The sequence below is a fragment of the Enhydra lutris genome, unplaced genomic scaffold (assembly GCF_002288905.1).
Source record: "Enhydra lutris kenyoni isolate GAN:26980312 unplaced genomic scaffold, ASM228890v2 scaffoldscaffold45, whole genome shotgun sequence".
Lineage (NCBI taxonomy): Eukaryota > Metazoa > Chordata > Mammalia > Carnivora > Mustelidae > Enhydra > Enhydra lutris.
The window spans coordinates 6,285,101-6,297,424 of record NW_019154129.1 but is presented as its reverse complement, the minus strand read 5'-3'; the positions used below and the strand labels follow the sequence as shown (position 1 = coordinate 6,297,424).

Genomic DNA, 12,324 nt, shown 5'->3' with positions numbered 1-12,324 from the left:
CTTTGAAATCAGACCTAGATTCTGATCGTAGCTCCTCCGTTCAGTCACGGATGTCACCTTGCTGATTTCCTTAGCTTCTCTGAGCCTTAATTTTCTTATCTGTATAATGTGTTAACAGCACCTACAGTGTGGTGAAGATTCCACATTAAGCAACTGCTCAGTAAATTTATGATTACAACAAGCAGTTAAAAGCCCCATAGTAATTACAAAAATTTAAGAATGAGGGGTGCCTGGGTGGCTCAGAGGGTTAAAGCCTCTGCCTTCAGCTCAGGTCATGATCTCAGGGTCCTGGGATCGAGCCCCACATCAGGCTCTCTGCGCCACAGGGAGCCTGCTTCCTCCTCTCTCTCTCTCTGCCTGCCTCTCTGCCTACTGGTGATCTCTGCCTGTCAAATAAATAAATAAAATCTTAAAAAAAAAAAATCTAAAAAAAAAAAATTTAAGAATGAAATACAAGAAAGGCAAATTCCTGAGTGAGAAGACCCACGCTGTTTGGAGTATTAGCTCTAGGCATACCCTCCTTCCCGTTATTAAACAGTGATGTGTGCAGAGAGCACTGAACGAGCAGTTGGCAAATGTGGATTCTAGAATTAACCATGGCATTAAAGCTGTAAGTGACCTTAGGCCTTCACTTAGCATCTCTAGGCTTCAGTTTCTTTATCCAAAATGAGCTATTTTATTACTGCTGGGGTCACTCCTAGCCCTCACATTCCAAAACCCTACTTACTCAAGCACTTACACAACGCCACGTACCAGCCTCATCAGGCTTTCTGTAGAGTTAAGTCACACTGTATTCTTCAAACAACCCTACAATATTCATCTACGGTTTATATCCCACCTATGTCAAAAACAATTTAAGGTATACCTAAAATACATCAACCAAAACCATTTCAGGCTGCCCCAATAAGGTACAAAGAGAACAGAAAAACACGTATACGTAACCAAAATCAACCACCCAAAGGAGATGTAGACAGAACGCTTAGCAGTATGGAACACACTGGAATTCTGCAGAAATGGTCAATCAGGAAATTGCCCCAAGGACATGCACAAGTACACACTTTTTGTTTGTTTCAAGTGAAGTGAGCTACCATTACCTAGTCGGAATGTGGTCTGGAATTTGTGTCATCACTCTCAGGCCAGGCTAATAACAGATGCTCAGAAAAACCTTATAGAATGTTTTTCTCACCTGGGAACTAGAATTATGCTGGGAATCTGGTTCAACTTGGAGTAAGATCACAATTAGGTTTCCTCAAAACAAAGCCACTTATGAAAAAACCAAACACATCTACAGGCCAGCCATGCTTTGTTAAAATCTACTGAAAACAAGGATTCACATTTTGTATGAATCAACGATTGCAGAACAATGACTTCTCAGAACAATCAAGAACTAGGAGTGCCTGGGTGGCTCAATCGGTTAAGTGTCTGCCTTTGGCTCAGGTCATGATCCCAGGGTCCTGGGATCAAGCCCCCCATAGGGCTCCCTGCTTGGTGAGAAGCTTGCTTCTCCCTCTCCCATTCCCCCTGTTTGTGTTCCCTCCCTTGCTGTGTGTCTCTCTGTCAAATAAATAAATAAAATCTTAAAAAAAAAAAAAAAAAAAAAAAAGAATCTTCAACTTCTTGGCCAAATTCTTGCTTCCCAAAGATTTTAAGAACTGTGAAGTGAATGACGCAATCCTAAATTAACAGGCAACAGATACACTACCAGGACTGCACTAACTCACTGCTGCTCATACAAAAGAGACAACAAGCAATGTAAAAAGAAAAGCCAGCAATGCTCATGGGGACCCGAGGCACAGCAGGGTACAGGGGCACAGACAGACAGGAGGGCTACTTGCCCTGGGAGGAACCACTACACTGTACACCTGAAACTGACACTGTGGGTCAACTGTGCTTCAAGTAACAAAAAGAGAACCAATGCCCTACTCCAGCAAATTCCTAGCAAACTTAGTAAAATAGAGAACATAAGGGTGGACTGTATATATAAATTAGATCTCAATTTAAAGAAAGTGTTCACAAAGAACACTTAGCAGAAAATAGCTGTGCAGTTTTACGATTAGGGGGACAGGACTGAAATGATTTACATAAGGAATCTGTGGGCAATTCCTCCTCTCAGCTTTGAAAACCCTCTACCCCCTCTGTATGGCCCTCTTACCACTTTGGGTCTCCCACAAAAGTAAAATGGGTATTTGATCCATCCCTTTCTATGCTCCTTGAGGGATCACAAACTCTTAGTGGCATCCATTCAAGTGCCCAGCAAAGCATTCTGTGTTCTGAAGGATATATATATATAGTGTATATATATAAGTAAAGCCACAGATTCGCATCTCAAAACATTCCACTAATTCCGCTAATTCGCCCCAAAACATTATCAAACCTCTCTTTCATTCCCTTCTTTTCAACCAGAAAGACAACACTATTTTACACTTTAACACTTTCCTCCCTGAGACACCTGGCGGGCACAGTCGGGTAAGCATCCAACTCTTCGTTTCAGCTCAGGTTGTATCAGGTATATGAGATCGAGTCCTACATGGGGCTCCAGAGTCTGCTTGGAATTCTCTCTCCCTCTCCTGCACCCCTCCCTCTTGTGTGCACACACTCTTTCTCTTAAAAAAAAAAAAAAAAAAAAAAAAGGTATTTCCTTCCCAGTGAACAAAAGCAGGCAAAACAAGGGTTAAAATCTGTTCTCTACATTTCTCTAACTCGCTTGATAAATTTCAACTGCTGTCTTTTCATGCAGTACGATTCCAGAAAAGGTGAAAAATAAGCAAAGGACAAAAGAATGCAAAAAGCTATGTACTAGTAACTACATTAAATAGAACCTGCCTGAAACAGGGTTTATTCCCAATGAAAATTTCTAACAGTGTGTAAAATCGTGAAATAAGAGCCCAAACCTAACAGTCTGATAATCCAGTAAGTCAAGGCAGGAAAAGAAATAACCAGGAAGAATAGAAAATTAGGTAGGAAAAGAAGTGATACTCCAGGAACAATACCTTCCCCTGATTTCCTCTGCTTACTCTTTTTTTTTTTTTTAAAGATTTTATTTATTTATTTGACAGACATCACAAGTAGGCAGAGAGGGGGGCGGGGAGCAGGCTCCCTGCTGAGCAGAGAGCCTGATGCGGTACTCGATCCCAGGACCCTGGGACCATGACCTGAGCCGAAGGCAGAGGCTTTAACCCACTGAGCTACCCAGGTGCCCCGTCCTTACTCTATCCTTTACTGTCCCATGGAAGTCTGAGAAATCCTTGACAGAACTGTTCTTGCAGGCCTCTGGTCTTACAGAAAGAGAAACAAATCTCAAGAGTCTTATCTATTATCTATCTAAACTTACCTCTGAATTTCCACAGGTATCGTTTAATGTAAATAAAGTCTAAGAGCCCTTCTGGACAAAACCAGTACTTGATTCTGGATCTTCTCTACTCTGGTGGCTCTGAAGAGGTCACCTTTGAGAGATGAGTGATTAACAAGCATTCACCAAATGGTGACAGGGGCAGAACTTTGTGAACACACACTAAAACCACTGTGTACTTCTAAAAGGTAAACTGTATGGGACAGGGGTGCCTGGGTGGCTCAGTGGGTTAAAGCCTCTGCCTTAGGTTCAGGTCATGGTCTCAGGGTCCTGGGATCGAGCCCCACATCGGGCTCTCTGCTCGGCGGGGAGCCTGCTTCCTCCTCTCTCCGCGCCTGCCTCTCTGACTACTTGTGCTGTCTATGAAATAAATAAATAAAATCTTTAAAAAAACAAAAACAAAAACAAAACTGTATGGGACACCCTGGTGGCACAGTTAAGCCGCTGCCTTCACCTCAGGTTATGATCCCAGGGTCCTAGGATCGAGTCCCGCATCAGCCTCCTTGCTCACAGGGAAGCCTGCTTCTCTCTGCCTCTGCCTGCCACTCTGCCTGGTCGTATGTGCTTGTGCTCTCTTTCGCGCTCTCTCAGACAAATAAATAAATAAAAATCTTAAAAAAAAAAAATAAATAAAAGGTAAATTCTATAGTGAGTTATAGCTCAATCATTAATAAAAAAAAAAAAAAAAAAAGGAAATCCTCCCCCACAAAAAGCCATTCAGCAAAACTCAAACACTACAAAATAGACCATTTCTCGTCAAAATTCAAGTTTCACAATACAAAGTACAACACCTTGGAGACAGTTCTGAGGGCCTACTGAGGACTGCTGGTGTTAACTGTACTGCTTTCAATGGCACAGTTTTGAGAGATGTTGAGGGTGGGCTGGTGGAAAGAACACCACACTACTATTTTATTTATTTATTTATTTATTTTTAAAGATTTTATTTATTTATCTGACAGAGAGAGATCACAAGTAGGCAGAGAGGCAGGCAGAGAGAGAGGAGGAAGCAGGCTCCCTGCCGAGCAGAGAGCCCGATGCGGGGCTCGATCCCAGGACCCTGAGATCATGACCTGAGCCGAAGGCAGCAGCTTAACCCACTGAGCCACCGAGGCGCCCCACACTACTATTTTAGAAGCTCCAGCTGTTCCAAAAGTCCAGGTGCTGTGTTTGGTCTGAATACGTCTCTCCCATATCTCTATACTGAAATCCTAATGCCTAATGTGATAAAGTTAGGTGGGGCCTTTGGGAGGTCCTAGGTCATGAGGGTGGAGCCCTCACCAACAGGATTATCTTTCATTAAAAAAAAAAAAAAAAAAAAGGTCCCATAGAGCTCCCCATTTTCTGCCTTGAGACACCGGAAGCCGGCAGTTGGCTATCCAGAACAGCGCTCTCACCAGAACAGGCTGGGACCCTGATCTTGGGCTTCCAGCCTCCAGAGCTATGAGCAGTAAATTTCTGTTGTTTAAAAGCCACTCAGTCTGGAGTATTTTGCTACAGCAGCCCAAATAAACCAAGACACCAAGTAACCCTGATCGCTGCTAAATCTGTTTCTCATTTAACAACAGCAACAACAAAAAGACTGAACTGGGGTGCAAAGTGGAACTTCAAGTACATTCGATCACAGGAAATGTTAGTTCTAGTACAAGTAACCCATGTCTTTTGTTTTCATTCATTTCAGGACCTCTACTTTAAGGAGCATCACGTAGCCAATTTACTTGGATCTGTAGAGAATTACACTTAAATGTGTTCTACTTAATCATTCCTTTGGAAACCTTTATTAAATTTTCAAAGGATTCAAGGTCAACACATGTCCAAGTTCTGACATGGGACAGCTAAAAACAGCTAAAACAGGCATAACCACTGGTGCAACCACTCTGGAAAACAGCATGGAGGTTCCTCAAAATGTTGAAAATAGAACTACCCCATGACCCAGCAATTGCACTGCTGGGTATTTACCCTAAAGATACAAACGTAGTGATCCGAAGGGGCATGTGCACCCGAATGTTTATAGCAGCAATGTCTACAATAGCCAAACTATGGAAAGAACCTAGATGTCCATCAACAGACGAATGGATAAAGAAGATGTGGTATATATACACAATGGAATACTATGCAGCCATCAAAAGAAATGAAATCTTGCCATTTACGACGACGTGGATGGAACTAGAGGGTATCATGCTTAGCGAAATAAGTCAATCGGAGAAAGACAACTATCATATGATCTCCCTGATATGAGGGAGAGGAGATGCAACATGGGGGGTTAAGGGGGTAGGAGAAGAGTAAATGAAACAAGATGGGATTGGGAGGGAGACAAACCATAAGTGACTCTTTTTTTTTTTTTTTTTTTTTAAAGATTTTATTTATTTATTTGACAGACAGAGATCACAAGTAGACAGAGAGGCAGGCAGAGAGAGAGAGGGAAGCAGGCTCCCCGCCGAGCAGAGAGCCCGATGTGGGACTCGATCCCAGGACCCTGAGATCATGACCTGAGCCGAAGGCAGCGGCTTAACCCACTGAGCCACCCAGGCACCCCCATAAGTGACTCTTAATCTCACAAAACAAACTGAGGGTTAATGGGGGGAGGGGGGTTGGGGGGGTGGGATTATGGACATTGGGGAGGGTATGTGCTATGGTGAGTGCTGTGAAGTGTGTAAACCTGGCGATTCACAGACCTGTACCCCTGGGGATAAAAATATATTATATGTTTATAAAAAATAAAATTTAAAAAAAAAAAAAAAACAGGCATAACCAGCAGCCCTCCAGTAGGCTGAATGACACCTTGGGAAAAAGCATCTTCCTCCTCTTGTTCAAGGACCACTGAAACTACTCCCCCCCCCCCCAAAAAAAAAAAAAGGAGAGAAGAAAGGAATGGAGGGAGGGAAAGAGGAAGGTGGGTAAGGAGAGAATTTTCCAGAGAAATGAGAGATACTCATTCTAGACAGACACATTCTACAAGTCATTCATTCTGGTGCTCTACCTCTAGACAGACACCTTCAAGAGCTCTCCTGGTATTTAGTTTCCAAAACACACCCACCACAAATTTCAGCTATGGCTAACAAAGAAAACATGCTTGCCCTACTGACTATTTCTTCACTATAAAAAACCCTGCAAATTTCATGGTTCCCCCTTTATGAATTTCAATCTAAGTGCTACTTTCAACTTTTCCCCGGCTTCTTCCAAGCACAGTTCCCTGCTCTAACGGTGGTATTTTATGGACCTCAATGGGCTGGAACATGCAATTCAACATAACTCTGGACCTCAATTTAGAAAATCTATTCTTTTCTAAATAAACATCCTACAGAGGAGCATTTTTTTTCTAACATTAACAGGCATTTTGTAGAAGCATCTGATAAAGTAACACCAAAATAGGTTTCTGATAAAAAAAGAAAAACCTGACACCATGTAAGGAATTTTCTTACCAACAACCACTCCCCCACACACTTTTACAACTCCCACTTCTAGTAGTGTCACAGAGGAAAGGGTTAAGAGGAAAGCTGAAATTGGCAAATTATCAGGAAGAGAAAAGCAGTCCCCCCACCTAAGAGGTAGTGCCTAGCCACTCAACAATAGCCATCATTCCTGACCACTGCTCTAGGGATGACTGTCCTTTGATAGCTGACGGCTCCATAGGCTAGAAGCAGAGTTCCAGGTTAGACCAAGCGGTGCTGGAGCCTCCGAAGGAAGTAGGGGGGAGGGGCAAAAAGAAAATGGCTGGATAAAAGGGATAATGAACTAGTTTGGGCGGCCAAAACGGCTTGATCTAAGCGAAACAAAACAAAACAAAACAAAAAAACTGGATTTCCTTATTCAAAAAGAAAACATCAAGTGCCTATACAAATAAAAGAAATACCAGTCAAAAAAACAAAAAACAAAAAACAAAAAACCAAATGCGAACTGTGTATCCACATATACACGATGAAGTAGTTCTCCGAACTTTTTTTGCCTCTAGGGAGAAAACCACAGCACAAGTTTGATGTTCACCTACCTAAGAAATACCAAGTTAGAACTTGAAAGAGAAATCAACAATCCAGTCTCACACACAAGTTGTTGGGAACATCTGGGACCCAGTCCCCAATACCCTGGGTAAATAATGGGAAGGACATTCCACCTTTTCCTTCCTTTCCTCTCTTTGAACTGAGACCGGCAGCTCCTCATATAAGCACCTCTACGAGGTATAAAGTTCTCTCGCTTGACATTCCTATCCATCAGTTCCTGAACGCATGCCGTCACTGAAGCAGAACACAGCACGATTTTTAAAGACTCACTTGAAACCACAGAAAGAATGCCTACCAGCGCTGATGAGAACGGCCCAAGACGGCTACGGAGTCCTAACAAACGCTCAAGTGTGTGAACAGACTCGCTCCTGGCCCATCAACAGAGAGAAAGAGCGAGTTACACCAGGCGGCCTGAATAAGGTACACGATTTTAACGCAAAGAAAACTCCGAACGTGTCACTAAGGAGAAAGGTCCGAGTCCCCACTTAAGAAAAAGGGCACAGACATCAAGGCAGCTTCCTAACCCAGGAACGTTTAGGGGAGTAACCCTAACTTCCTGACACTTGGCAAACTTCACAAGCCGACAAATGCTAAGGGTGAACAAGATCTTTGTATTGATGGCCAACAGTTTCTGCCGGATCACAAGGCTGCAATGCATCTTGGGATTCCTTCAGGACGGTTCCGTGTCACAGGCATTTAAAACGCAATTACAGCCTCAATAATAGAAACTGCAGCGAGAGGCTCTCCCTCCTCGGCCCAAGGTGAAGGGGCAACTCGCGCATTCGTCCTCACCAACTCCTCGGATCTCTCAACGCCCCCCTGACCCCCTTGTGGCTCCATCTGTCCTCAATTCCAGGCCTCGTGGCACTGACCCGCCGCGGCTCCCTCTCTGTCCCATACGGTCCCCACTTCCAGTGGGTGGCTGCCCCCACCCCGGGGAAGGGCGGCCCCCAGGCCCCGCGGGTGTCCCCCGCACGCCGCCCCCGCCCCGCCTGGCCCTCCGCCGCCGCCGCCCCGCGCAGGCCGCCTCCCCGGCCCCCGGCCGCCCCACCCAGAGCTGTCCGCGCCCGGCGCCGCTGTCAGCACTCCACGTGCCGCCGGGCCCCGCGGGGCGCGCCGCCCTAGCCCACCGCACCCCACCCCCATCCCCAGGGGTCTACAGGCCCAGGCCGGCTTCCTCCCGTGCCCAAAGGCCGCCCCGCGCGTCCCGGCCCTTTACCCGGAGGGCCTCCCGCGCCGCTGCCGGCTCCGTGGTTGGGGGCGGCGGCGGCGCCGGCTGGGGGCGGCGGCTGCTGGGCCGGGCCCCGCAGGAAGGACGGCACGAACTCGGCGGCGTGGACGTTGGGCACGAAGGGCTTGGCGTTGACGTTGAGTTGCCGGCTGAAGGCCGCACTGAGGTGCTCACGCTGGGCCTCGGTCGCCGCCGTCGCCAAGGGGCCGCCGGCGCCGCCACACGGGCCCGGCCCGGGGGCTTCCATGTCCGCCTGGTCCCAGCAGTCGGGCGCCGAGTCGCTGCTGCTGCTGCCGCTGCTGCTCCCGCCGCCGCCGCCGCCGCCACCGCCACTGCCCGGATCCATGATCGGGGGGGCCGTGTGTGTGGTGAAGAGAGGGCGGGAAATGGAGGCGGGGGCGACGGGCCGGGCAGGAGCAGGCCGCGCTGACCCGGCGAGGCGGCGAGGTAGAGGGGCCGGGGGCTAGCGACACAATCCCCGGCGTCGTCGCGGCGAAGGCTCCAGTCCCAACCCCGCACTCGCGACGACAACGGCGGCAGCAGCTCAACCCTCCTCGTGTGTGCGAGCGGATCTCCTCCCACCCAACCCAACCACCTCGGACCGCCTCAGCGCCAACCCCACGCCGGCGCGGATTGACCCCTCCCCGCCACCCGTACCTTCGCCTCGGTAGTTCTTGGCTCTGCCCTTCCCCTTTCCGACTATGAAGCGCAGCAGCAGATGGAACTACGAGTTCCGGCAGCAACCGCGCGACCCCGCTGCGGTTTTCCCGGGGGCCGACGGGAGTCGGAGTTCGGAACCCCAGAGCAACCGGAAGCGGCTCCGGCTCCCGGCAGGCAGCGCGAGGAGGAGGAGGTCCAGTCGTCGCTCGGCTGCCCCACCTGTCACCGGGTGGGGGTAGGGGTGGGGTCGCGTCCTTGCGCGACACTTCAAGCTCAGGGGTAGTCCTCGCCATCCAGTTGGGCACAGGATGAGGGGAGACGGAGTGCAGTTCTAAGGCCCAAGGCACAGCGGTTCCCTCCTGGAATCTCTTCCTTTCCCATCACCAGCCTGTGCGTTCTCTGCCTGCCAGGCTCCCTGCCTTGTGCTCTTTCCACCCTCCTCCTCCCCGCCCCCAGCCACATTTTGCCCTACATTTCAAAGCCGGCGCTGCGCGTCTTACATTTTATGTATTCATTTGGTAGAAGAGAATAAAGCCGTGAGACAGTACAACTTCAACTGCAGTGTGGCTCGTAAAGCGCTTGGGCCCAGGCTCTGCCCCGGCACAGGGGATTATTAACTGGAAACTTTGAATGACTCACCGTCTGTTTGACTAGTCATTTAAAGCCTTCACCCAAGCTTTTCCATCCCTCCCTCCTCCCGGCCAAGGGCCTTGCAAATGAAACAGAGGATTGGCCTATTCCATGAAGTGTCCAGCTGTATCCAACTAATAGGGTTATTTTGGTGCGTCCAGCTTCTACATGCAGCATTAGGTGAAGTGGTTTTCTTCCTAACGCTGGGATTTGCTCGAGTATTCCCCTAGGGCTTTATTGACTGCTTCTGACTGCTTCTCACCCGGCTGAGTTTAGGTAAACATTCAGGGTGGGGGGCGGGGGGGAAGCAAAAGATAAATACTTAGACCCAATTTTATGAAGTAGGAAAATAACGTTGTTCTGAGCACCTGTTAAGTTTTCCCGCAATTCACCCATATGGAGCCCCAGCGGGGGGCGGGGGGGAGGGTGGAGGATGGAGGGTTGGGTGGGGGAGACATATTGTTGCTTTTTTTCTCCAAGGAGTCTAGACAGAGGGCAACTAACGTGCTAAAAATTACAGAGCAAAGGTGTACACACAAAGAGAATAGATGTTTCTTAACAACCGTATGTTATGGTCCAAAATCTAGATCTAGATGCGAATTTAAATTTAAAATACCTCTGTCTTCAAAGAGGATCCAGCCCATTAATGAAACCCTCAAAAACAAAGCTTTCAGGTACCTTTCAAAACAAATTCTATGCTAAAGTGGTTTGAAACTGGGTTTAATATTAAACTAGCAATTTTTATGAATGCTTTTTTCTTGAACTCTTAACACTTGGACTATCAAGTGATGTATATGGGAAGAAAACAGAGACCTCCATTATAACAAGCCTGGCTTTAAGTTTTTCTTCAGATATGTGGCCAGTGGTCCCTGAACACTTCTGGACATCGATTTTTCTTTTTTCCCCTGATAAATACAAAGTTCAGATTACAGCCTGTTAATATAGTTCTCTGAAGACCCATTTAAATCTTTCTTAAGAGTGTCCCACTTTAAAGTTGGTATTAAGTGATTGCCCTCGGATTTACATAGTACTTATTAACAATCGAGATAAAAACTCAGGATCTTCCTTCATATAAGGGAGAACTGCATTGCCTTTTTTTTTTTTTTTTTTTGGACATGTAGCTTTTTGTTGTTGTTTTTAAGATCGTATTTATTTATTTGACAGATAGAGATCACAAGTAGGCAGAGAGGCGGGGGCGGCGGGGGTGGGTGGGGACAGGCTCCTCGCTGAGCAGAGAGCCCCATGCAGGGCTGGATCCCAGGACCTTGAGACCATGACCTGAGCCAAAGGCAGAGGCTCAACCGCCTGAGCTACCCAAGCGCCCCCCTGCATTGCTTTTGAGATAAATATTTTTATCTTATATTCACAACAGGAAGAAAATACAGTGTGTCCAAAATAAAGTGCCTTCCCACTCAAGACTGGCAATCCCTAACATACTCCTTTTAAAAAAAAAAAAGTCAACACACACATACACTCACACACACAAATGTCAAAACAAGCCGCTGACTCAAAGAGTGATCCACACTGTCCTTTAAATGCCTGATCCTGGGATGCCGTACTCCAATATGGCGCACCCATAGGGCACTGGATGACCCGTCCCTCTTAGGTTAGGTCTTCACATCAGATTAAATTAGCAGTGTCTTTGTGCCTGCGGTCTTTTTCTAGAGACAAACCCTGCTGAGACCTGCAGTTTAGAAAAGCGGTTGATGAGATTAACTTCCAGGTCCCTAAATAGGATAATCATGGAAATTCAGGGAAGGATCCACTCCATTGGTTTTCAAAAGCCTTGACTTTCCAGGGTTGAGGCCCTGCTCTAGCAGGCAAGTGAGAAGTTCTTCTTCTTCTTCTTTTTTTTTTTTTAAAGATTTTATTTATTTATTTGATAGAGATTACAAGTAGGCAGAGAGGCAGGCAGAAAGAGAGGAGGAAGCAGGCTCTCCGCTGAGCAGAGAGCCCGATGTGGGGCTCAATCCCAGGACCCTGAGACCATGACCTGAGCAAAAGGCAGAGGCTTTAACCCACTGAGCCACCCAGGCACCCGAGAAGTTCTTCTTGGTAATTGCTGTTGTGCTAAGATTGAACGACTTGAGGTCAGCCTCTTTTCATCTTTAGATTCCCAATGCCCGGTATCATGCCGGGCATAGAAAACAAAATGTTTCATCGAATGAATCAGTGCATCAACAGGGAATTTTCAACGATGCTGCCGTTTTATACTCATTTAGGGCTGTCGAGACACAGGACTATGAACTTTTAAGAGTTTTCCCAAGGACATCCTGCTCTGTGCTGTGACACACACACAGGGTTCGCCTGACCACCGCTTTACTTCACAACGCTGTGCTTATTCAAGGTCTAACCCTAACCATGACAGAGAATTTCCATCTTCCGCTGTAAGCCCCGCCAGCTGGCATTCCCAGTATGCTCTCTCTTTTGCTCTCTGCGGTCTTCCTCTCCTCCCTTAG

General features: G+C 47.1%; 1 protein-coding gene across 4 annotated transcripts in view; it reads right to left on the bottom strand.

Moving 5' to 3' along the window:
* The window catches only part of LOC111155984 (G1 to S phase transition 1), a 40,159-nt gene extending 30,337 nt beyond the window's left edge, over positions 1-9,822 (bottom strand). For 2 of the 4 annotated variants that reach the window (XM_022516486.1, XM_022516488.1), the window contains exon 1: positions 8,564-9,220. In XM_022516486.1, the coding sequence (XP_022372194.1) occupies positions 8,564-8,921 (358 nt within the window). In that variant the 5' untranslated portion in view covers positions 8,922-9,220. Of the gene's footprint in view, positions 1-8,546; positions 9,221-9,735 lie in introns of those variants that run through there. The other 2 variants (XM_022516489.1, XM_022516487.1) reach the window with 2 other exon arrangements.
* Positions 9,823-12,324: the final 2,502 nt, after the last annotated feature.